General features: G+C 47.2%; 1 protein-coding gene across 1 annotated transcript; it reads right to left on the reverse strand.

The window, feature by feature from the left end:
* Positions 1 to 182: 182 nt before the first annotated feature.
* On the reverse strand, positions 183 to 19,182 carry NPEPL1 (aminopeptidase like 1). Its single transcript, XM_081011292.1, has 12 exons — positions 18,986 to 19,182; positions 12,234 to 12,419; positions 10,877 to 11,047; positions 10,023 to 10,112; positions 8,966 to 9,047; positions 8,698 to 8,840; positions 7,185 to 7,262; positions 5,891 to 5,991; positions 4,933 to 5,056; positions 3,257 to 3,433; positions 2,782 to 2,892; positions 183 to 1,288 (listed from the first exon to the last, which is right to left on the reverse strand). Exons 1-12 carry the CDS (start codon positions 19,133 to 19,135, stop codon positions 1,130 to 1,132), a joined length of 1,572 nt encoding a protein of 523 aa, XP_080867418.1. The 5' UTR covers positions 19,136 to 19,182; the 3' UTR covers positions 183 to 1,129.
* Between the last annotated feature and the right edge of the window lie 4,104 nt (positions 19,183 to 23,286).

Below are 23,286 nucleotides of genomic sequence, written 5' to 3' on the forward strand. Positions count from 1 at the left end.
TGCATGTGGAGGAGCGGAGATGCAAACCCGGTTCCCCAGATTACGAGTCTATCGCTCCTAACCACACCACCCACTGGCATATCCTTTGTCCTGCATATCCTTCTTGCACTCTTTGTGTCACCTACATGCATTTGCAGAAAGAAACGGCGCAGATACCTCGATTCAATAAGCTTACACTCGTGTTGAGAGTAGGAAGGGTTTTATTCTAAGGGTTAATCTCCCATTAACACTTTTATTCTAAACGTCGATGAACTTTGTCAGCAGAAGGGTGTTAAGAACCGTCGTGCAGAAATGCACCGGCCACTTACAGGGTCGGATCCGTAATGATCAGCGAAAGATGTAACATGCATGAATGGTAGCTTAGGAATATTATTATTGAAAAGCTGCCTTAGAAAACAGGCCTCCCTTATGCTGCTGCTAAGTGAATAATGCAGAGCCTCAAAGTGGCTTCATCCCAGCGGTTGCAACCCTGCAAACTGAAGTGGAGCCTGTTGTGCTGTTGGGCATGGCAGCTGCAGTTCCTTCCGGCGCAGCAGTCCTGACCTGGGGGCAAGCAGGATTTCAGGTATGCCTCCCGGCAGGTGAAAAAAAAAACCAGAGAAAGAGGCCAAGAGGCACAGCAGCTGCCTCACCCCCTGCAGCGTCAGGAGATTTAAAGGGATGCACCTGGTGTTTGACTCCCAAGGTGGTAACCCCTATATTCCTCCAAACCCCACGACACTATTGAATTCTGTAAAGCAGAGGGGTTGAGAAATGAAACCTGCAGAACTAACTCGGAAGGCTCTATTGGCATCAAGAGGTGAAGCTGTTGCAGGAATAGGCTCAGATACTTTTTGAAAGGGACATGGGGGAATAGACATCCCTGGCCCCTTCTCCAGAAAGACTGGAAGCAGCAAAGTCACCAGGTTTGGTAGGAAAACCCCAAGCGCATTAAAAAAACTAAAAACACCCAACCCAACAGAATACAGCCTTTTGCCAGAGTGAGATGGGAGAATCAAATGTGAGCAACTTGTTTTCGTTTTCTCGGTCATTTCCGACACGTGGGTGCTTTCGTGGTTTGGGAAACCCTTCAGTGCAAAGTGAGGTAATTCCTGTGTGCCCTCTCTCCAAAGGGGGAGGAGAGCGGGCATTAAACCAAGCGGCGCCTCTTGGAATCTCTCTCCATATCTTCCAAGGGGGAGTCCCCATTGCAGCCCAGCGGAGAAACCATGTTCAGGAGAGGGTCTTCGGAGGCACGGCCAAACAGGGAGAGCAACAAAGCGACGCCGTAGCCTGTGGCTCGTTCACCCTAGGAGCAAAAGCAGAGAGAGGCGAGTCTCAGCACTGAATGCGGGAGAAACACTGAAGGCAAATGCTTGGAATGCTGCCTATGAGGGCTTGTGTGTTGTTTAGGTGAAATAAAAATAATAATAAGCTGAATGGAAAGAGGCACACAAATTAAGTCACGCTGCAGCATCCTAAGGCTATAATCCTATACAGTGGTACCTCTGGATACAAACGGGATCCGTTCCGGAGCCCCGTTCGCATCTAGAAGCAAACGTAACTAGCGATGGCACATCTGCGCACGCACGTGTCGCTTTTCGCCGCTTCTGCGCATGACATCATTTTGAGCATCTGCGCATGCGCAAGCGGCAAAACCCGGAAGTAACGCGCTCCATTACTTCCGGGTTGCCGCGGAGCGCAACTCAAAGGCGCTCAACCCAAAATGCATTCAACCCGCAGTATGACTGTACCTAATTAACTAGGAGTAAGACCCACTGAACTCAATAGGACATACTGTGTATTTATAATTTGCTAGAAGTTGCCCAGAGTGGCTGGGGCAACCCAGTCAGATGGGAACAACAACAACGTATATACAGGGATCCTCTATCAAACAAGTTGCGTTTTAATGCATCTATTGCCAGTGCTTTTACTAGTATATTCTGCTATTTACATAAAGCTAAGAAATGAAGAGGGGAAAAACCCAACACACCATGGGCAGTAATCCAACAAAGTGCTGCGAGCACAAGGACTTTTGGGTGCACAATGGAATTCCCCCTCCTCCTCCCCCCACGTGTCCCCCAAACTGTTCTAGGTCCCCCCCCCCAACCTCCAGAGCAGATGTGGAGAAGGGGATGTGCAGCGAAAGGAGAAGGGACGTTCTGTTTTGCAACAACACTTTACGGTGGTGGAAGTACTTCACTGGATACTGCTTTGTAGTTACATTGCCTGGATTCCACAACCTGTTTAAATCACACAAAACCTGCATGTATCTGCTGCTTTTGTTTCACTGATTTTGATGCTCCCAGGAAAGAGCAAGGATCTCCCGGGTGTCCAGTGGCCTCTCTTGATCTCTAGAATTTGTACTAATGCTGCGATTTGGTGTATTACACTTAGGGAAGTTAAGTCCCATTGAACTCAGTGGGACTTCTGACAAAATATTTGCAAGACTTGACTTTCAAACCTTTCCTTTGACTTCTGAGGTTTCACCAGGCAGTACCTACCCATTTTCAACCTCCTCTATAAAGGCTAGCCATTTGCTTTGAAAAAGATATAAGATTTTCAAAACATTGTTTTTTATTTTATTTTCTATTTTTTTGCTTGTGCATAACCAGAGGACTGGCTTATTATTGCACTGCAGAAGACAAGTTCCCACTCCACAAAGACTCAAAACTTTCATTTTACTTATTTAAAACATTTCTGAATCACTGGCAATGTTGGCTCCATCTAATTTTGTGTGGCTGCGGTGAGGATATACCGGCCTTTGACTTAAGAGAATGGAATCAATCATACACAACTCACCGCATGGACCGGGGCAGCAATGTCTATGTGGACCCAGACACCAGGCCAGTCAAACCCAATGTGTGAAGCAATGAAGAGTCCAGCACAAGAGCTTGGGGAGTTATCTCGGTCCTGGAGAAAAGAGCAGAAAAGAGGCTGGATTTAGTAAGAAGCATTTTCAGAAACCTCAGTCTACAGATAATGATGCTAAATTGCATTTCTAGAGAAGGTAGGCAGAAGCAAAGCAGCTCTACACAGCAGCACTTTTGATCTGATGGTGATAATAATAATAATAATAATAATAATAATAATAATACCCCACCCATCTGCCTGGGTTTCCCCAGCCACTCTGGGCGGCTACCAACAGAACACTAAAAACAGAATAAAACTTCAAACATTCAAAACTTCCCTAAACAGTGCAGAAAGTGCCTCACAGGCATTGTACTCAGCATAGGCATAAAATAGTAACTGATAACAGTATATCTGATAAACCTACTGCCACAGAGTTCTTCATGTCAGCCACAGCAGAGGTAAATTCACTAAAATGGAGCTCAGGGCAATAGACAAGAGGGTGAACCAGATCTCCGCAGTTTCTGCCCGCCTTGACACAGGCTCTTTCCCACTCTTCGTTGTTGGTGAGGACAGCAGCGTGGTATTTCCCCGTGGCAATTCCCTGAAAGGCGACAAGAAGGAAAACGTGAAACCCAAGAAGAGGCAGGCCATTTCTGCCTATATTCTGAAGTGCTTCGGAAGTGCTACACAGTAGATGGGACTCATGGATTGCTTCTGCGATGCAATCTCCTGATGCCATGGGGCTGGCTGGAGGAATGCCAGGAAGTATCTGCAAGGGTTGTGGTTGTGAGAAGACGACGAGTGGTCAGAGGGAGAAGACTGGGAAGAGGAAGCATGGGAAGCTGAAGAAGGAGCAGGGTTTACTGAGCAGGGAAAGTCTGTGGCAGAGAGGTGGAAAGCAGGAGAAGAGGAGGCCAAGAGACAGAGACGAGTCAGGCTGGTGAAAAAACCAAGCTGTCTCCTCATCCTGCTGCGACAAGCTCCCCTCTGATCTGGTCTCCCAGTACCAGAAGAGGTATGAAGAGGGAGGTGCAAAGGCCAGGCGGCGGAGTCTCAGGTTGTTTGGGAAGGACCCAAGGGAGGAGACTTAGGCAGCTGTGGGAAGACAGGGACCTTTGGTCCCCACAACTGCCTCAAAAGGGCAAGACCTACTGAGAAAAGAGCTGTTGTGCTCCTTAGGCTTGGCACTCCTGAGCAGACCTTGTTTCTTCTAATAAAGAGTTGGCTTCACTTATTCCATGGGATTTATTGCTGACACCTGCTCCTGTCGCCCACATGACAAAGACTGGTGTCCTACAAGCCATTTCCTCCTCTGCTTGATAGCAGATGCTTTGGGCGGCAGGGAAGGGAAAAAAGAAATGGGGGGGGGGGGAGAAGGACCACACCAGTAGCAGCTTGTGCCCACTGGGACTGTAGGGAAGAAGGCAGAGAAGCTCACAGTAGGTGGAGTCAGAGCCAAACAAATCTAATTTTGCCCCATTGTCCTCCCTGCTGGGTTCTACGAGGGCAACACTGCGACTGAGGAGGAAGCTGACAGGCAAGTTATACCTCCTGGACTGCTTGCAAGCAAGAAAGCAGGCAGGTAGCGGTTGCCTAAGGGCCAGGAGATGTTGGTGGGGCAGTGCCACTTTTGCACTGATGGACCAGCCTTCCCCAGACAGCCCTCTTAACTTTCTTGTAGCATTCCCTATTCACTCAACTGCCTTCCCTTCCTCCCCTGCTGCTGCTCCTCAGCCAACAAGAAGGACAGCTGAGTTATCCCAAGCCAAGAAGAAGCGGAAGGAGGGAAGCCAAGCCAAGGGGAAGCGGAAGGAGACAACAGAAAGGCACGCACGCTGCAGAGAGTTTCCTCCACATGCACCTGCAGCGGTTTCCCTGAAGGTTCTGCACCTGAGAGGGCTGTGAAGACATGTCACTGTCTCCTTCTGTAACTGCTATCTAAAGCAGTGGTTTTCAAGCTCTTTCTCCAGGGAACTCTGGGGTCACTCTGAAGCTTACCAGACTCTGGTAAGAAGGCACCCAGCATGCCGCCCTGGGGAGAATTGTTCCAAAGTGGGGAGCTATCACAGAGAAAGCCTGTTTTGTTTTCACTCAAAGTACCTGAGCGCCAGTGAGAGTAGCCATATCCAAAATAATGTCGGCACAAAGGTCTTTGCAAGCGTAGGCAACTCCATCAGCGAGTACCAGCCTGCCCTCGGCATCGGTGTTGTTGATTTCCACAGTTCTGGAGAAAGAGTGGGGTAATAATAATAATAATAATAATAATAATAACAATAATAATGTGGCAGTGTTTAAGGGTTATCTATTCATTTAATCTAGTTAGGTAATTGCTATGCGCCTTAATGTAGAAAAGCTAAAACAGCAAGCTAAAACAACAATAACAAATGTTACAAAAAATACACAAGAAAAACATTAATTCAAGTTTACCAATTAAAATACAGTCATACCTTGGGGGTCAAACGGAATCCGTTCCGGAAGTCCGTTTGACTTCCAAAACATTAAAAAAAACCCAAAGTGCGGCTTCCGATTGGCTGCAGGAAGCTCCTGCAGCCAATCAGAAACTGCAGAAGCCCTGTCGGATGTTCGGCTTCCAAAAGAACGTTCAAAAACCGGAACACTCACTTCTGGGTTTCGATCGTTCGGGAGCCAATTTGTTCGGGAGCCAAGGCGTTCGAGATCCAAGGTATGACTGTATACTGATGGAAATGCCTTCTGCCACACTTCCTCACTCTCATCTATGGCCCAAATGAACTCGCAGATCAGTCCCAATCATAGGGACCAGAAACCTTCCCACAAATGAAAGCGGAGATTCTGAGAAGCTGATTCATGAGTCCCAATATTGCAACCTGTGCTTTTTCTGTACCGTCTGCAATTGTGGCCTATACACCTATCCCTGTTCATGCTTAGCAATCTCCCTGAGCCAATGAAATCCTCCAAGGACCAGGTGTGCTGCCCCAGCTGTGCGTTTTTTAAAGTTAGGAGCAGGTGGAGAATTCCCAAAGTAAGCACTAGGCAGCAGCCAGGTAGGGTAAGAGCGGAGGGAATAAATAAATCTTACTTTCCGGAGTAAAGAACATGGATATCATCCGGCCTTGTTGCATTTGGTCCGACAGAATTCTCAGCCAAGCAAAAAACAGCATGAAGATTGTCTTTAAAGCCCTATTGCAGTAAGGACAAAAGAAGAGCTGTGAAATGAGGAGAGAGCCTAACCTGCAAAACAAATTAAAGCTAACAGGAGAGAAACCATACCACACATTTTTATTTATTGTGAACAAAGTCTCTGATACAGCTCCACGCAAGAAAAATGCCTTTTAAAGCAGCAGCCTTGGGAAATGTTAATTTAGCATTTGAGAGCCTCCCACCAGATTTCTTGGCTGCCCGGCTGCCCCATTAAATGACTGCAGTGAGATGCTTTCAGAGCCCTGGATACTATCGCCGGGTAGAGAAGTCTGCCTGCAAGATTCATAGCACTATAGCGAGAGTGGAATTCCTTTGGCCTTTCTCGTTTTTAAAGAACACCCATCGGTTTGTCACAGTATTGCAAGGCGTGGCGTTTTTATTGTCTCCCCTCCCACCTTCCATGCATATAACTGTGCAATGCCCACAATAGACTGCATTTTGTACAGGGGCCTAGCCTGGCTTTAGGCATGCCTGGTATTTGTTTCTGAGTCGGGGTGAGGAATCTAGGAATGCCAAACCTGGAGAGGGGAGCAACACCCCACCATCAATTTGTAGTGCCATAACGCAAGGGCGAGCCACCATTCATGGGGAATAAGGGGAAACTTCTAAAAGTCAGATAGTTGTTTATTTCTTTGACATCTGGTAGGAGGGTGTTCCACAGGGCTGGCACGATTATAGAGAAGAGTTCCTCGTAACCTGACTTCTTGCAGTGCCAGAAGACCGTTGGAGCTGGATCTCAGGGTCCAGGCTGAGCAATGGGGGTGGAGACGCTCCTTCAGGGCCGAGGCAGTTTAGAGTTTTAAAGGTGGATTTAACAACCAAGTTCCCCATCCCTGGTGCAGACAACACTGAACTAAATGGATATACAGGGCCAAAGGTCAGCTGTGGAATCAGGCTGAGGCCAAGAAAAATTGAGGCCAAGAACAATTGAGGCCAAGAACAATTCAGCAAGGATCACAGCAATGAAAACTCCTGTCCTGAGGGGGGTTTGTTTGCTGGACGAACTTCAAGGAATAGTCTCCCATTCTAGCGGGCATCACATTCTTGAATCCTCTGAAATAAGGAACGGCCGTGATGTTACATCACTGGTAGGCCACTGAACCACCAAGGCTCTACTGCATGGCTAAAACAGGCATTACAGCCTTTGATAAAAACTGCTCAGTTTCACTCACTTGTTTTACGGTGGCTTTGAAGGCACCCAAAATAGCAGCAGCTCCACCACAATCTCGCTTCATCCCAGGCATTGTTGTCTAGACAAATGTAAACGCAAAGAAATTCATTTATGCAGAAAGCTTTGGTGCTGAAAGAGCCATGCTGAGGTGATTACAGCGCAACACTGCAGTGTAGACCTCACTGAGTAAACTCCATTGAGTTCGACAGAACTCCCTCTCTGGTAAGTGTGTACTGACTGGATTGCAGGCTTTATCTGTTAAGTCTTTAAATACACACACAACCCTCCAAGTGAATTTTTGCCATAAACTGTATTCATCCTTTGCTTACTCATGCCTCTCCTTCCCCATCTAAATTTAGAATGAGTGTAAGCTCTGTGGGGCAGAGACCTGCTTCTTCTTGGCTTACTCTACTCTGTGTAGGAGTTATTATGTGCCCTGATGGCATTATACAGATAACAAACACTGCCTCACCTTTAAGCTCCACTCAGCCATTCAGGGAGTGCCCAACTAGTGAAGGGGCTTCTCAGAATGCACTAGGCCGGCCCAACCTTTATTAGTTATTTCGCAAATTCATAAACGGCTGCACAGCCTGAGGCTATCAAAGTGGTGCACAAGATAAAAAATGCAATTGCCAAAGGCCCATCCAGTCCAACGGTGTTATGTACTGAAGTTCTCACCCTGGGCCAGCAGGGGGATACTGTAGGTAGTTATGCAAATAAGGGATCGAAAGTGACATTCAGTGATTGGATAGTTTTAGAAAATTGTTACAGTTACGTTGTACTGGAGCTCTATATAAGCAGGCTGACTGAACCCTTCAGTTCAGTTCTGTTCTGTCCTGTGAATAAACAAGAGCTGTTTGAAGAATCACTGTGTCGTCTTATATGTTCACCCACAACTTAACACGCACCCTGTTCTCGCTGTGGTCAAGCAGGCGCCCCAAAGGGGAAGCACACAAGCAGAACCCAAGTGCAACGACAACTCTCCCCACTTGTGATTCTCAGCAACCTGTATGCAGAGGTGCCATGGGGCCGGATCTGACCCAATCGCCTTCTAAATCTGGCCCGCAGACAGTCCAGGAATCAGTGCGCTTTTACATGAATAAAATGCATCTCTGGGTTATTTGTGGGGCATAGGATTTTGTTCATTCCCTCCCCCAAAATAGTCTGGCTCCCCACAAGGTCTGAGGGACAGTGGAACGGCCCCCTGCTGAAAAAGTTTGCTGACCCCTTGATAGGGCCTCGGACACTGGACGGAGAACATAGCCATTGTGGCCTGCAGCATCAGTCTGAAGGAGCCCTACCTGAACATGGGTGAATGCACAGGTAGAGGGACTCTGCAAGTGTGAAGGCCCCCTTTGGATTGATGGAGATCACACATGCGTCTAGTCTGGACTTGTGGCTAGGCAGGCACCTTCACACATACCGAACACACAAGCGGGGTATCAGTACACACTGAATTTTGATGTGTGCGAGTGAGTGTGTGCAGCTGCTGCTGTGTCTCCAGACACGCTCACCTTTCCTTTGATGCTGAGTCCTCCAGTGTCGTAAACAATGCCCTTCCCAACCCAGGCGATGGTTTGTGTGGCACCTTCCGGGGTGTGGCTCAGCATAGCTAGAGCTGGTGGGTGCACGGCTGCTTTGCCAACGCCATAAATACCTGGGGACAGAGGTAGAGACAGAGGAGAGCTGGGGAAATGATCTGAATTACCCATGAGTAATGTCTTAACCACATACAAGATTTTATCATATGGGGGAGTGGAAAATCGCTTCGGTTTGACTGACCTCCAAATCCTTTCTCCTTCAATTCTGCATTTCGAATAATGGTTGGAACAATCCCCAGGTCCTTTCCGACTTTTCTGATTTCCTTCAAGGAAGGAAGACACCAGAGTCACATCGCAACACCTTTAAACACTGTGCTTCTTAAACTCAAAAGTCAGAATCCAAGGCCCAAATCCAAGGGACCAGGATGCAACAACCACTCGCCTGGACCCTGCAATGACCTCCCAGGACACCAAAACCATTGTCAGTGGCTCTCCTCCCGGTTGCCTCACCTTCTGAGGCAAGGAGACCAGTGACTGGGGAAAGGGCCTTATTGGTGGTGGGTCCCCATTTATAAAAACCTTGTCTGTGCTGTGCTTCACCTAGCACAAACTTCCATGTCTTTTTGCTGCCAAATGAAGACCTTTTCTAAAAAATAATCTTTCTAGCCTTCGAAACCTTCCAAGCTGCTGTTGATTTGCTTGCAAATTTACTGGTAAGAATTGTCCCCCTCACCAGCTCTAAGGTTGGGGGGGGGGAGGGGGAGGGAGCGGAGCATCAGATGTGCGAGTGAGGCAAAATTCACCTGCCCTGTGAAAAATTAATCCAGTCTTTACAGGGCGTCTTTCCATCCCCACCAAAACTTGCAAACATCGATGGGTTATATCAGCACAGCAATAAAAAGCGTTCCTGGACATTTTGAACGTCGCTGTCCTCAGGTAGTCAGGAATGAGGGAAGGCCCTTTGTTGTTTCTACGTGAAATCTGTCTGAAGATGCCCTTCGAAAGAGGGACTGTGTGGGACCAATTTCGGGGGTGGGGGTGCTGTAACCCTTGCACATTCTTTCCTGGATGTCACCCACCCAAGCCTACGAGCAAAACCTAGATCATTTAGTCCTACTGATTTATGGGCCTCATTAAAGCCACCTGGTTCAAAATGGCAAACCATTCGTCATCAAATGCCAAGCGACAAGTCAGCCACCTCCCTGAGCATCGTGGACAAAATACAGCTTCGCTACAGTGAAATCCTGGACATAAGCTTCCCAAATTCAAGCTAAGCCTGTTAAAAGGTTATCACCAACCTCCAGGAAGCTGTCTGTGTTCATTTCATTGCATGGGGTGTCTACGATCCGAGCTGCCAGCCTTATACCTTCTGCAGCACTTTCCAGACACTAGAATTCATACAAGAAAGAAAAGGGGAGCATGTCAAGAGTGTCTATGCATCAGCTTTGCTTTTCATCTGCATCTGCACTGCTCAGAAACTTTCCAGGTGTCAGGAAAATTCAACAAGTGTCATGGAAGTCTGTAGTGTAGACCAGAGACTACTTATGAGGGATTGAGCTTAGCAAATCTAATCACTCACTTCTACACAGGAGAAAGTAGCACCACAAATTCCTATTCATTTTTATCACTGTATTACTGTAAGCAAACCTAGGAGCTTGTAGCTTTCTTTCTTTTGAAGTACATAAAATTTCACCTACATTTCAATTTTAACACACTTTCGTGTCTGCAAATTGCCTGTTGTGTTCTATGAAATCCAGCTAAAGTAAAACCAGCCATGCAACTGGGGGGAAATAAGCCTTTAACATTAACCCAAAGTATGCGGCACTCACATCGCCATATTATTTTTGTGTCAAAAAGTATAATTTAACTTAAAAACCATTGTAAACCGTAAAAACTGTTAGTAGGATTGGAATAACACTTGTAGTTTAATGGTGAATTTTGGATGTAACAGAGATGTAAAAGATCTGGATCATTATAAAAGATGCAGGAGGAAATGATTAACAATAGGACCCACAAAGGGGAGGAGGGAAGTCCAGGAGAGTCAATGGAATCTTGTCGTTACATTGTATGTTGGATATGGGATTGTAAAACTGTAAACTGAAAAACCAAATAAATATTTTTTTAATTTTAATTTTTTTAACCGGCAGCTTACTTTAAGCGTCTCCACCTCCACAGGGCCATTGTTCTGCCCAACCAGGAAAAATTCCACTATCACACTTTTCTTCTCTGTGCGTCTAGAGGCACTGGATCGCTGTGTGAACAGCGGAAAAGCTCTTGCTATAGCACAGGCTGAGGCAAAGACCTCCGAGCGCTCACAGACCATCTGAAAGGGAAACAGAAAATAAAATGTGTGCCAGACACCTGAGAAGGGGCTGAGGGCTGAAAGAATATATCAGGCACAGGCAAACTCGGCCCTCCAGATGTTTTTGGGACTACAATTCCCATCATCCCTGACCACTGGTCCTGTTAGCTAGGGATCATGGGAGTTGTAGTCCCTAAACATCTGGAGGGCCGAGTTTGGGGGTGACTGGAATATATGGAGCTCAGCACAGATATAGGGAGCTCAGATATCTGTCCACACTTCTGAGGGGGAGGCAGCTTCCCTGATAACCTGATGTCAAGCCTCCTAACAGCAGAGGTCTCCAAACGTCTCCTCAGAAGGAAGCCATATTGAGTTATGCTGGGCTTGCTTCCAATTAAGCGGGTGTGACATAGCACGGGAACCTGTGAAACTCCAGGTGTTGTGAAGCTACAATCCCCTGACCATTGCCTTTGCTGAGGCTGATGGGAGTTGGAAGTCCAATGATACTTAAAAGGCTAAAGGTTTCTTCTCCCTAGAATATAGGACTGTGGTCTAAGAGTACTAAAAATGACCTGTACGGAGATGCTGGCTTGGAGCTCAAGACCTCTTGCCTCCTTTTTAAGAAATTAAACACTGGTGGGAGACTTGAAACTCAGAAGTTGGCAATAATTTTATTGATTGGTTTGTTTTATTTTCATTTCATAGAACTTACACACCACTTGATTCCAAAAAAAGATCCCTCAAAGAGATTTAGGGGGGGGGAAGTACAACAATAAATTTATAAATACAGACAGCAACCATTTTAGGCACGTGTGCAACCAAACAGGCACGCATTGCACCGAACCCAGAAAAGACCCCAAAATGTCACAAAAAACCTCAGGAGAAGGGGCGGAATGGGGGGTTCATAGGGTTTCCTAATAGCGTTTCAAATATATGCGATTTCACTTAAACACACGGTGCCTTGGAATGTAACCCCTGCGTAAATTACGAGTTGCCTGTATGAAAAACTGAATCATTTAAGACCAATGTATACCCAAAGGCATCAACTGCCTCCACAAGAAATGAATCACAAATCTGCAAGTGCAGATCAAGGTGTTTCGAGGTGTTCTTCCAGGAGCAAAAGTGACATTTAAATCAGCCCCTTTGCATTTGAAGCGCTTGCAGATATTTTTAAGCCACTTCCCTCCAGCTGCTCACTTTCACTTACAAGGATGCATCTGTTGGTCCCTCCCGGGAGACAGTTCCGAACGAGGCGCGTGAGAAACTGGGCAGCCGACGGGCTGTTGTGTCTGCTGACCCGGGAAGGTAAAGCGGCTATAGTAACATAGTTCAGGTAGAGAGGGCAGCTGTCGGTCGGGTTTGGGTTCAGGGTGCTTAGCGCAGCTTGCCATAACTGAGAAAAAGGAAACAATGGGAAAGATTGGAGACCCTTCTTCAGAAAGAAGATGCACCACCCGTTAATAGTTTTTCCCCAATTGTACCCCTTTAGCCTGGCAAACGACTTACCACGGTGGTGAGGGATATGTAGCAGCAATGCTGCAGTGATGCAAAACCCCCAGACCACATGGTGATCACAGCATGACCCGATTCACATCCAACCTTAAGTCCAAACCATGGCTTAGCGCAAACCTGTTTTCTCCTGGAGAGACTGACCACTTCACTCCTTGGTCCTTCTGCTGCTGAACTGCTAAGGCATGGTTTGGTTTAGTGCGTCGTCCAAACTGTTGCTTAGCGCACAACGGCAACAGGAGGTGCAAAGAGTCTGCACACTCACACATGTGCACTAAACCATGGTCTGGCTTAGTGATACCTGCGAACTGACAATGGCTTAAGAGCATCTCCACCAAGACATCAAGAAGGAAAGAGAGCTTGCGGTATTTCAGATTTTTCCCACGCTTCTTTCAAAATGGCAAAACAAATAATATTCATTAATAAGGGCCTCGTATGGCTGAACCCTGTTAAAGAAACTCAGTAAAACAAGTCTGGGCAGACCTGCATTAGGAACCCTGGGGGGAGGGTTGTAGGTAATGGTGGTGTACACCTACTAGCCTAGATGGGCCAAAAATTCTCACTCAGGGTGCTTCCAGACTGGTGTTTATTGTGGAATGAGTGCCCCCCCCCATGCATGCATATTTTTCACAGTGCCCACACTATGTCATTGGCATCAAAACATCAGTCTACATATTCCCTGTTTAATCTGGGTTTACCCTCTCCAGGAAAAAATCCAAACACAACAACCACCCCAAACCAACAACGTGTTGACAACGACCCATTTACAATATCAAACTCCCATCTGAAAGCACCTTCAATAGGACTGTTTTATTGTAACTGCCTGGCAACTTTTGCTGGTCTCCTCAAAACAGATCTTCAGTTATGAACAGATTGCAATTGCTTTGGGGTAGTTGCTGCAGTGTGGAGACAAGTAAAACGTGCCTTTCTCCAAATAGATAGGCTGGCTCAAATCTTCATAGGTTTCTTGTTTCTTCTGTCACGATTTGGACTGTAATCTCCATTTTGGGACAGAGTCCAAGGCAACAACATCCCACCTAATTTCTGTTCTTAAAAAAGAACACACACCCCTTTGCCACCCCATCTGCTGCTTTGTTTAACATCTTGGCCAATGAAGAGTTCTGGATAACTTGAAAACTGACTCAGTATTTTGTGGCAATTTGGCTGATCCTGAGAAAGGTATTGCCCATCTGTGGATTTCAACCCATAATCTCTCATTACATGGAGAGGACAACAGATTCATTAATCAGCAGCAACAATCTTTCAGCTTGGTCACCCACTCTTTCAAAGGAACAAACTGCACAAGGTAACAAATTCAATCACTAAATGGCCCCGGTTTGTGCCAAAACCATTTTCATTCCAATATCTTAAACTGGGCTGAAAAGGCAATAGATTTTTTATTATTATTATAAAAGTGTTGCAGAAGCCCCAGACTGTTGTTTGGGCTTCTTGGTCTAAAGTACAAGGCTGAGTCCAGATAAAAGATCCAAGATATGGCTATCAGCAGACATTCCCTCCTCTCCACTGTCTACATTTTGGAAGCAAACAAGACGAGGAATAGGCTTCTGTGGATTTAAATGGCTGAGGGCACTAGAAACGGGAATGGCTTTGGTTTGCACCAAAATGGAAAGTTCAGCAGCTCAATTTTTCAGTATTAGCCATCGTTAGACTTTAATTCCATCATTTACACAAGGGAGATAGAAGTAAGGCAGGCGTACCTAATAAAATGGGAAAGAGTTGCTACCCACATTCCATGGAGATGCCGTGTTCAGATGTACCCCCCCCTCCAAAATGCATTCAAAGAATATGTGAGGTGAGGTCCTATCTTCTGCACATTTGGCACACTGGGATAGCTCAGTCAGTAATTGCAAGGTTGTGGGTTCGAGTCCCACGTTGGGCAAGAGATTCCTGCATTGCAGAGCGTTGGCCGAGATGACCCTTGTGGTCCCAACTCTACAACACTATGATTCTGTGATAGGCACGCGCCAATCAAGGTGTGTAGAGCTCAACAACACAAGGGGGATTTGAGCTCTATGCCCATTCATTGGTACATGCGGAAGGAAGGGCCTTAGCTCTGTGTTAGAGCAACTGCTTTGAGTGCAGAAAGCTCCAGGCCCAATTTCAGACATCTCCAAGTAGTTATGGGGAAGATAAGGTACCCCTGCCCGTATGGGCCAGTCGTGTCCGACTCTAGGGTTGTGCGCCCATCTCACTTAAGAGGCCGGGGGCCAGCGCTGTCCGGAGACACTTCCGGGTCACGTGGCCAGCGCGACGAAGCTGCTCTGGCGAGCCAGCACCAGCGCAGCACACGGAAACGCCGTTTACCTTCCCGCTATAAAGCGGTACCTATTTATCTACTTGCACTTAGGGGTGCTTTCGAACTGCTAGGTGGGCAGGAGCTGGGACCGAACGACGGGAGCTCACCCCGCCGCGGGGATTCGAACCGCCGACCATGCGATCGGCAAGCCCTAGGCGCTGAGGTTTTACCCACAGCGCCACCCACGTCCCTATGGGGAAGATGCCCTGCCTTAAATCAGTGTTTGAGATTAGCCAGGCACCAGGCACATTTTCCACCTGGCTATCAGCTATTTGCAGCCAAGTGAGGATGACTGGGAACCAGGATAGCGCCTGACATCTTCACCATCTGGAAGGGCAAGCCTAAGGATCATTGGATCTTGACTGTTTTCACACACTAATTCCACATCCTGTAGAATTCTATCAGTTATACTTTATCTGCACAATCAGAATGAATTTCACAAACCAAAATACCGTATTTTTTGCACCATAACACTCACTTTTTTCCTCCTAGAAAGTAAGGGGAAATGTCTGTGCATGTTATGGAGCGAATGCCTACGGGTGACGGGGGGGGGGAATCTGCTGCAGTTGTGAGCAGAGGATCCATGGTTCCCCTTCCCTCCTCCGTGGCTCGCTTTGAAACAGCAAAGCGGAAGAAGAGCCGCTGAGTGGGGAGGAGAGAGGGGCAGAGAGCCTGCTTCTTTAAAGGAGCAAAGCGGGAGAGGAGAGGAACCTTCTCCCCTTATACCCCTCTTCTGCATTATTAGCAGCATCCTTCTCCACCCACCCCACGCATGCTCCTTGTCCCTTGAGTGCTTTTCCTTTCCTCCCCACTTAAAACGTGGTTACAAAGCACGGATCCACATGGATCCTCAGGATTTTTGCACTGGGTCACCCCAAATTCACCATCAGATCACATAGCATGTCCATGGCTACATCTTGCACCAAAAAAATCACGCACCCACTGTTGCTTGGGGCCGCAGTGGTGCAAAAACGTGGTTACAAAGCATGGATCCACATGGATCCTCAGGATTTTTGCATTGGGCTACTCTAAACTCACTGTCAGATCACATGTCTGTGGCCACAGCATGAACCACAAAAATCAAAAATCCACTGTTTCGTTTGGAATTTTTTTTCTTGTTTTCCTCCTCTAAAAACTACGTGCGTGTTATGGTCGGGTGCGTGTTATAGAGCGAAAAATACGGTACTTTTTTCTGTGCGGCCTGAGCAGGAGCAGTGAACAAAATTGTAGTTAATTGTTGTAGCTTCTCTTCACTAACCCCACCCCAGTGCCCTGCTCACAGTTGTGAAGAATACTCTTTATGTTATGAATGGTCCGTGTCACCATTAAGGAAGAGAGGTCGGAATAGGCCAATATTTATGTGGACTGTCCCTGGGTCAAGTGACTTTTCTTCTTTAAGTTCTCAAAGTTCTTAACCTAGGTTAAGGTAGTCACCTGAACTAGCCCGATGTTTAACTGAGAATCAATCAATCAGTCCATCACTTGAAAAATATAACTTTTGTGATATCTTGTCCCCATAATGGCAACTAGACAGTTTTGGCGACTGTAACTTTGGTTTAAGGAGCCATTTGGTGCCTAGCTTATAAATCCGAGTTTCTAACATTGCCTGGATAGCTGCTGCAGAAGTCAGTGTAAATAATACTGAGCTAGGCCGAAGCCTCTTCCCAGATATGCCAGATACACCAATGTGTGGTGTATTGGGGGGGGGGGGGGAGGAATGTGGCCAAAAGGTGTACCAGCCACAGGGTAAAAAAAAGGGCAAGCAAGACAAATTAAGATGCTTTATCTGCCCTTATAGCTTTAAATTTCCTGATGCAGCAGGAAGCAGATCTGAATCCGCAAAAGTTTGTGTCATAATAAGGGAATGCGGAGACTGCTGCTGTTCCAGCTGTTGTTGCTGTATGTCTCCCATTATCCCTCACTGTTAGCCATGCTGGCTGGGATTACTGGGAGAAAGCCCAACAACAGCTGGGGGGGGGGGAACGGGACACTTTAAGCACTTACTGTTTCCCATCTTTGCTAAACATGTCAAAGAAAACAGGTAACAAGCCTCGCACCTATGCAGCGAAGAAAAAGGAGCACGAAAAGGAGCAAAAAGCAAAGTGAAATAAGAGTTACGAAAATCTCACATAATGGGGACGTGGAGTCTCTAAATAACAAAGTCAAAGCAATGCCCAATAAATCCGTCTGGTTTTTGTTGACCTCGAAGCGCACAGAAGCCTCCAGCCAGCTTCTCAACCCCTGCAACTAATTGCTCAAATTCTGTCAAGTGACCTTAAGGCCTGTGTTTTGACTTCCCGGACAGTTAATAAATCAACAAATCTGAGACCCACGCAGACAAGTTACCGGTAAGCTTTGCAAAGTATATTTAAATCGCTGCTGTGCCGAGTTGATATAATGCACAGATCTTTTAAAAGAAAAGTCTCCTTCCTCTCTCCAACTTCTGTTGCCCATGCTTGTTGCAAAAAGCCAGAATGGAAGTTAAAGAGGATTAAAGGAGACCCTTGAGTATTTCCCAGACTTTTAGGGTTTTTAATGGGCCACAAGTCTTTCTGGGTTTTTGGGGGGAGGCGGGTTCTATTTTGCCCAGTATTGTCTGCACTGACTGGGTGCATTCCCAGCTGTACCTGGAGAGGGCAGGGATTGAAGCTGGGGAGTTCGGCATGCAAAGCAGATCTCCACAACTGAGCTATGGCTCAAAAGTTAGCACAGCTGTCTGCATTTGTCCTTAGGCAATCACTGAAGCCCTCTTTTAAGGGAGTATCTTCTGTTTTTGCTCTCCTGTGCTGGGGAAACCCAGCCCGATGGGCGGGATATAAATAATAAAATTATTATTATTATTAAATCGCCTTGGGGCCCGCTGCTTCCATTGAGCTAAACTCCTCTCATCTGAATTCCATGCAGTGTTACACTTGCTCCCTCCTTAAGTGAACCTAGAACAGGCAAAAATACGCACCCATGCACCAAATCCAAGCATTTGCAACACAGCTGGTTTTTAAAAGCAAAACTCAAAATCAACTAGTTTGGGTAGGTTAACCATCTAGGCGAAAAAGGAAAAACTAAAAACTTAAAAAGGGTTTGAAGCTGTGATCCTAGGCATACTTACCTGGGAGTAAGTGAACTTAAAAAGGGATTTGCTTCTAAGCAAGAAAGGGCTAAGGGACATGAGTGGCGCTGCGGGTTAAATCACAGAGCCTAGGGCTTGCAGATCAGAAGGTTGGCAGTTCAAATCCCTGCAACAGGGTGAGCTCCCGTTGCTCGGTCCCTGCTCCTGCCAACCTAGCACATCGAAGTGCAAGTAGATAAATAGGTACCGCTCCGGCAGGAAGGTAAACGGCGTTTCCGTGCGCTGCTCTGGTTCGCCAGAAGCGACTTAGTCATGCTGGCCACATGACCTGGAAGCTGTACGCCGGCTCCCTCGGCCAATAAAGCGAAATGAGCGCCGCAACCCCAGAGTCGTCCGCGACCGGACCTAACGGTCAGGGGCCCCCTTACCTTTAAGAGAAGGCTACAAGGCTACCATCTGAAAGAAAATCCCCTTGGACTCAGTAAGGCTTACTTTGAAGAAACAGGGGCAGGGCTGTACAGCTGCCTACTGAGAATAAACTTAACTTGCAAACTGCAAATAAATCAAGGAGGGAGACGGGTTCGAGATGAGAGCACGTGCATTTCTGCTTCTTCCAGGGGGGAGCAATTTCCTCCCCCTTACCTGGGGCGGAGCTTCAGCACGTGAGAATGAAAGGATGAGAGATGGCTCTTTTGTAAATTATTATTATTATTATTATTATTAATTATTATTATTATTATTATTATTGCAAGTTCCGTCCTCCCTCTCCAACCAACCCCCCCTTCCAGCAAGGCGCTATCTAACCGACAGGAGATATATGTTAAATCCAGCCCACCCCCACCGCTGCTGGCGGCGCTCTCCCCAGCCCAGCCCAGGCCTGGGGGAAGAGAGAGGAAGCGTTTCCCGAGGCAAGAGGAAGAGGAAAAGGAGATTTCTATTAATTATTAGGAGAGCTTCAGTTTGGGGTGGGGACCCTGACGAGCTCCATGGGTCGGGGGAGCTCCCTGCAGCAGCCGCTCCTCCCTGCCCAGCCCGCCTGCCCCGGGAGAGCCCGGCGCGCCTTTACCTCCTCGGTGACCCTGGGCTGCAGTTTCCCCCGCAGCTGGGCCCAGGGCAGGCGGTGCAAGTTCTGCAGCTGGCCCAGCACGAGCAAAGGGCGGCTCTGCGGGTCCGCCTCTCCGGCGCTGGCCTGGAACTCCAGCTGCACGTTCGCCATCTTCCTGCCCGCAGCGGAGGAGGAGGAGGAGGCGGCGGCAGCGGCAGCGTCTCGGCTCTCGCTCCGGCTCCTCCCCGGCGAAGGCAGCGCGCCCGCCTCCTCCGGCCGGGCAGGGAACGGCAGCGTCGCCGCGTCGAGCCTCCATGGACCAGGGCACGCTACCCGCGAATAGCGCTTGCTGCTAGAGGGGGAAAGCGCCCTCCCATCAGGTATCAAGGAGGTGAAAGGAACACGCAACTTTTGGAAGACATCTGAAGGCGGCCCTGTATCAGGAAGGGAATTTTTAAATTTTTTAAAATAATAATAATAATAATAAACTTTTATTTATACCCCGCCCTTCCCAGTTCAGAAAACCGGGCTCAGGGCGGCTAACAACAAATTTAAAACACTTAACTGATGCAACAAAAAACAGCATAAAATACAGCATAAAACATGAATAACAATAAATTCAGAATTCAAAAATCTATTTAGGAGGGGAAATCCATCCAGTAAACATTAGATGATCACCAGGGCTTGACGTTTTATTATGTTTTTATATGTGCTGGAAGAGTGGCTGGGGAAACCCAGCCCGATGGGCGGGGTATAAATAATAAAATTATTATTATTATTATTAAATCGCCTTGGGGCCCGCTGCCCTCAAGCTTCTGTTTGCTCTGGTTTGCCCAAAACTGGCGTGGGACCTTTGGATCATGGAATCGTAGAATGGTCTTGCTGGGAGGGACCCTGTGGGTCATCTAGTCCACACCCCCCCCCAATGTAGGAATTGCAACAACGCAGCCCCCATCCAGTTTGAAACCGGACCAGACCCTGCTTAGCTTTGGAAGTGTGCTGGCAGGTCTCTTGCTTACATCGTGGACACCTTGATTTATTTGCAGTTTGCAGGCCTGCTTAGTCCAGCATCCTGTTCTCACAGTGGCCAGTCAGATGCCTGTGGGAAACCAGGGAGCAGAACATGAGTGCAAGAGCAGCTCTCCCCTCTGGTGGTTTCAAGCAACTGGTAGAAGCGTTGTTGGAGGCAGAGCATAGACATGCATGGTCTTGTTGTTGTTGTTGTTTAGTCATTTAGTCGTGTCCGACTCTTCATGACCCCATGGACCAGAGCACGCCAGGCACTCCTGTCTTCCACTGCCTCCCGCAGTTTGGTCAAACTCATGCTGGTAGCTTCGAGAACACTGTCCAACCATCTCGTCCTCTGTCGTCCCCTTCTCCTTGTGCCCTCCATCTTTCCCAACATCAGGGTCTTTTCCAGGGAGTCTTCTCTTCTCAGGAGGTGGCCAAAGTATTGGAGCCTCAGCTTCACGATCTGTACTTCCAGTGAGCACTCAGGGCTGATTTCCTTAAGAATGGAGAGGTTTGGGTTGGCCTAGGGTGTGATTGTTTGCTTGTGATTGGCTGTGGTGATCTTTGTTTTCGTGTGTGAGTGAGGTGGGTGGGTGTTTTGGATCAGGTTAGCCATATTGATTTGTATGCTGTTGGTGGATTATTGTCATTGTCCTGTTGGGCTGTGTATGTGATAAAGGGGAGCCATACCGGGGTGAAGGCGTCTTCTTCTGTTTGTCCCCGTGTCAGTTTCAGTTTATTAGTTAATTTTTCTAGTAGGGCTGTTTCCCATACTATTTGGTACCATTGGTCCATGCTTACTCCTGACAGGTCTCTCCAGTGTCTGGTTATGGTGTTTCTGGCTACTGAGAGCAGGTGGGTTATGAGTTCTTTGTGGTGTAAATGGGCATTGTGGTCTTGGAAGATGTTTAGTAGGGCACAAGTGAACAACGCAAGCAACGCTGACACCAAACTCTACATACATTAAACATAATAGAAACACCGCCACCCGACCCCACCCCCATCCATCTTCCCTCTCTCCACCCCCCCTTTCTTTTTTCTTTCTTTTTTCTTCTCCCCCTAATGCCTCAACAAATGAAACGGATTTGTAAAAATGTTACATGAAAAAAAAAAAACGAGGCACTACACTTCTGTAAAACAAGAAAATTCTTAATAAAATATTTAATAATAATAAAAAAAGAATGGAGAGGTTTGATCTTCTTGCAGTCCATGGGACTCTCAAGAGTCTCCTCCAGCACCATAATTCAAAAGCATCAATTCTTCGGCGATCAGCCTTCTTTATGGTCCAGCTCTCACTTCCATACATCACTACTGGGAAAACCATGGCTTTTACTATACGGACCTTTGTTGGCAAGGTGATGTCTCTGCTTTTTAAGATGCTGTCTATGCGTGGTCATGCATGCATGGTCAGTCTCCACCAAAAGCCTTTTTTGTGAATTTGTCCAATCCTCTTTTAAAGCCATCCAAGTTGGTGGCCATCACCCCCTTCTGAAGGAGCAAACTCCACTGTTTGACTATGCACTGCGTCAAGAAGCACTTTCTTTTATCTGACCTGAACCTTCCACCATTCAGCTTCCTCAGATGTTCATGAGTTCTAGTGTTACGAAAGAGGAAAGCATTCTTCTGTCTGCTTCTGAGGACCTGTTGAGGGCCTTGCATCATTGTCAGGGGCAGAGGTTGCTCGTAAGAACCGCTTTGCCGTAGTGGACCAGAGGCCCACTTAGTCCATTTGGAGGCCTCTGCAAAGCTGAAGACCAGGGCATGAAGGTGGCAGACACACCCACCCACTCCTTGTGTGATCAGGGTTTTGTTAACCCTACCCTCAGTTGGCTTTGCTTTTCCTTTTGCAAAAATGTTAACAGGAAACATGTAGGCAACAGTCCACTCAATTACTAGATTTACATTTTTGTCCCAGTCTTCCTCCAAGCTCAGGGCACCCACCCTTTTTTAAATCCACGTGACAAGCCTTTAAGGTAGGCTGTTGTTGTTTAGTCGTTTAGCCGTGTCCGACTCTTCGTGACCCCATGGACCCGAGCACGCCAGGCACTCCTGTCTTCCACTGCCTCCCGCAGTTTGGTCAAACTCATGCTGGTAGCTTCGAGAACACTGTCCAACCATCTCGTCTTCTGTTGTCCCCTTCTCCTTGTGCCCTCAATCTTTCCCAACATCAGGGTCTTTTCCAGGGAGTCTTCTCTTCTCATGAGGTGGCCAAAGTATTGGAGCCTCAGCTTCAGGATCTGTCCTTCCAGTGAGCACTCAGGGCTGATTTCCTTCAGAATGGATAGGTTTGATCTTCTTGCAGTCCATGGGACTCTCAAGAGTCTCCTCCAGCACTATAATTCAAAAGCATCAATTCTATAATTCAAAAGCATCTGAGCTTTATGGCTGAGTGAAGGTGGATGTCCCTGGTCTAATGCCCACCCTATCTTGTTCCAGAGACCAGTGCTTTGGTCAAGTGAGAGTAAACTAGGATAACTGACCATTCACTTATGTAAGGCTTCCTCAACCTCGGCCCTCCAGATGCTTTGAGACTACACTTCCCATCATCCCTGACCACTGGTCCTGCTAGCTAGGGATCATGGGAGTTGTAGGCCAAAAACATCTGGAGGGCCGAGGTTGAGGAAGTCTGACTTAGGTTCTAGTAAGTGAATGAATTATTTTGCTGCATTGACTTCTTAAGATTTCTCCTGTAACCACTGCACCGCTCTGCACCACTAAATACAAGATGCAGTCAACTTCTGTTCCTTCCTTGTGCTTTAAAAAAGAGTATATTCCCCCCCTTCACTTTTTTTTCTACATGGAAAGGAGAAAGAGCAGTCGTCTCATGAGACAGCATGGATAGGAGGTTACAAAGATGTCATGAGGACTAAAAGTTAATTGCCTGAACTTTTTGTAGCTGAGAGATGCATTGTCTCTAGCTGCAGAAGTCATGTCTGTTTATAGTCAGTCCAGAGTGAGAAGGCATATATGCAAGACATACTAGGGCAGGATGGTGTAAGAACCAGTTCCCCAGGAATCAAGAAAACATCTGAAACTACTGCACTCCTGTTAGACCACAGAGGCTTTGGGCTCATACCTGTTGATAGGTGCAGCTCCGTAGGGTTTTCTGCACTGTTAGGAGCAGCAGTTTGGGAGAAAATCCAAACTATCAAGATGCTAAGTGGCATGATGTTTAAGACAGGCAGAAACCAAGCAGATTGGGGGAAATTTAACGTATGGATCCTATAAGCTCTCTGTAAGAGACCTTCCTCTGTCCAAGACGTTTGCAAGCCACTAATCGAAGAGGATTTTCAAGGCAATTCAACATCTCG

This window comes from Podarcis pityusensis, assembly GCF_964106645.2.
Source record: "Podarcis pityusensis genome assembly, chromosome: 6".
In the NCBI taxonomy this organism is placed as follows: domain Eukaryota; kingdom Metazoa; phylum Chordata; class Lepidosauria; order Squamata; family Lacertidae; genus Podarcis; species Podarcis pityusensis.

What these genes read in the sequence shown, in the direction of transcription:
- NPEPL1 (XM_081011292.1), bottom strand. Translation starts at nt 19,135, where the DNA reads ATGGCGAACGTGCAGCTGGAGTTCCAGGCCAGCGCCGGAGAGGCGGAC. An exon ending in TCAAAGCCACCGTAAAACAA is followed by an intron (nt 5,992 to 7,184) that starts GTGAGTGAAACT and finishes TTACTGCAATAG; the next exon opens with GGCTTTAAAGACAATCTTCA. An exon ending in TTGCTGCCCCGGTCCATGCG is followed by an intron (nt 1,289 to 2,781) that starts GTGAGTTGTGTA and finishes TTTTGCTCCTAG; the next exon opens with GGTGAACGAGCCACAGGCTA.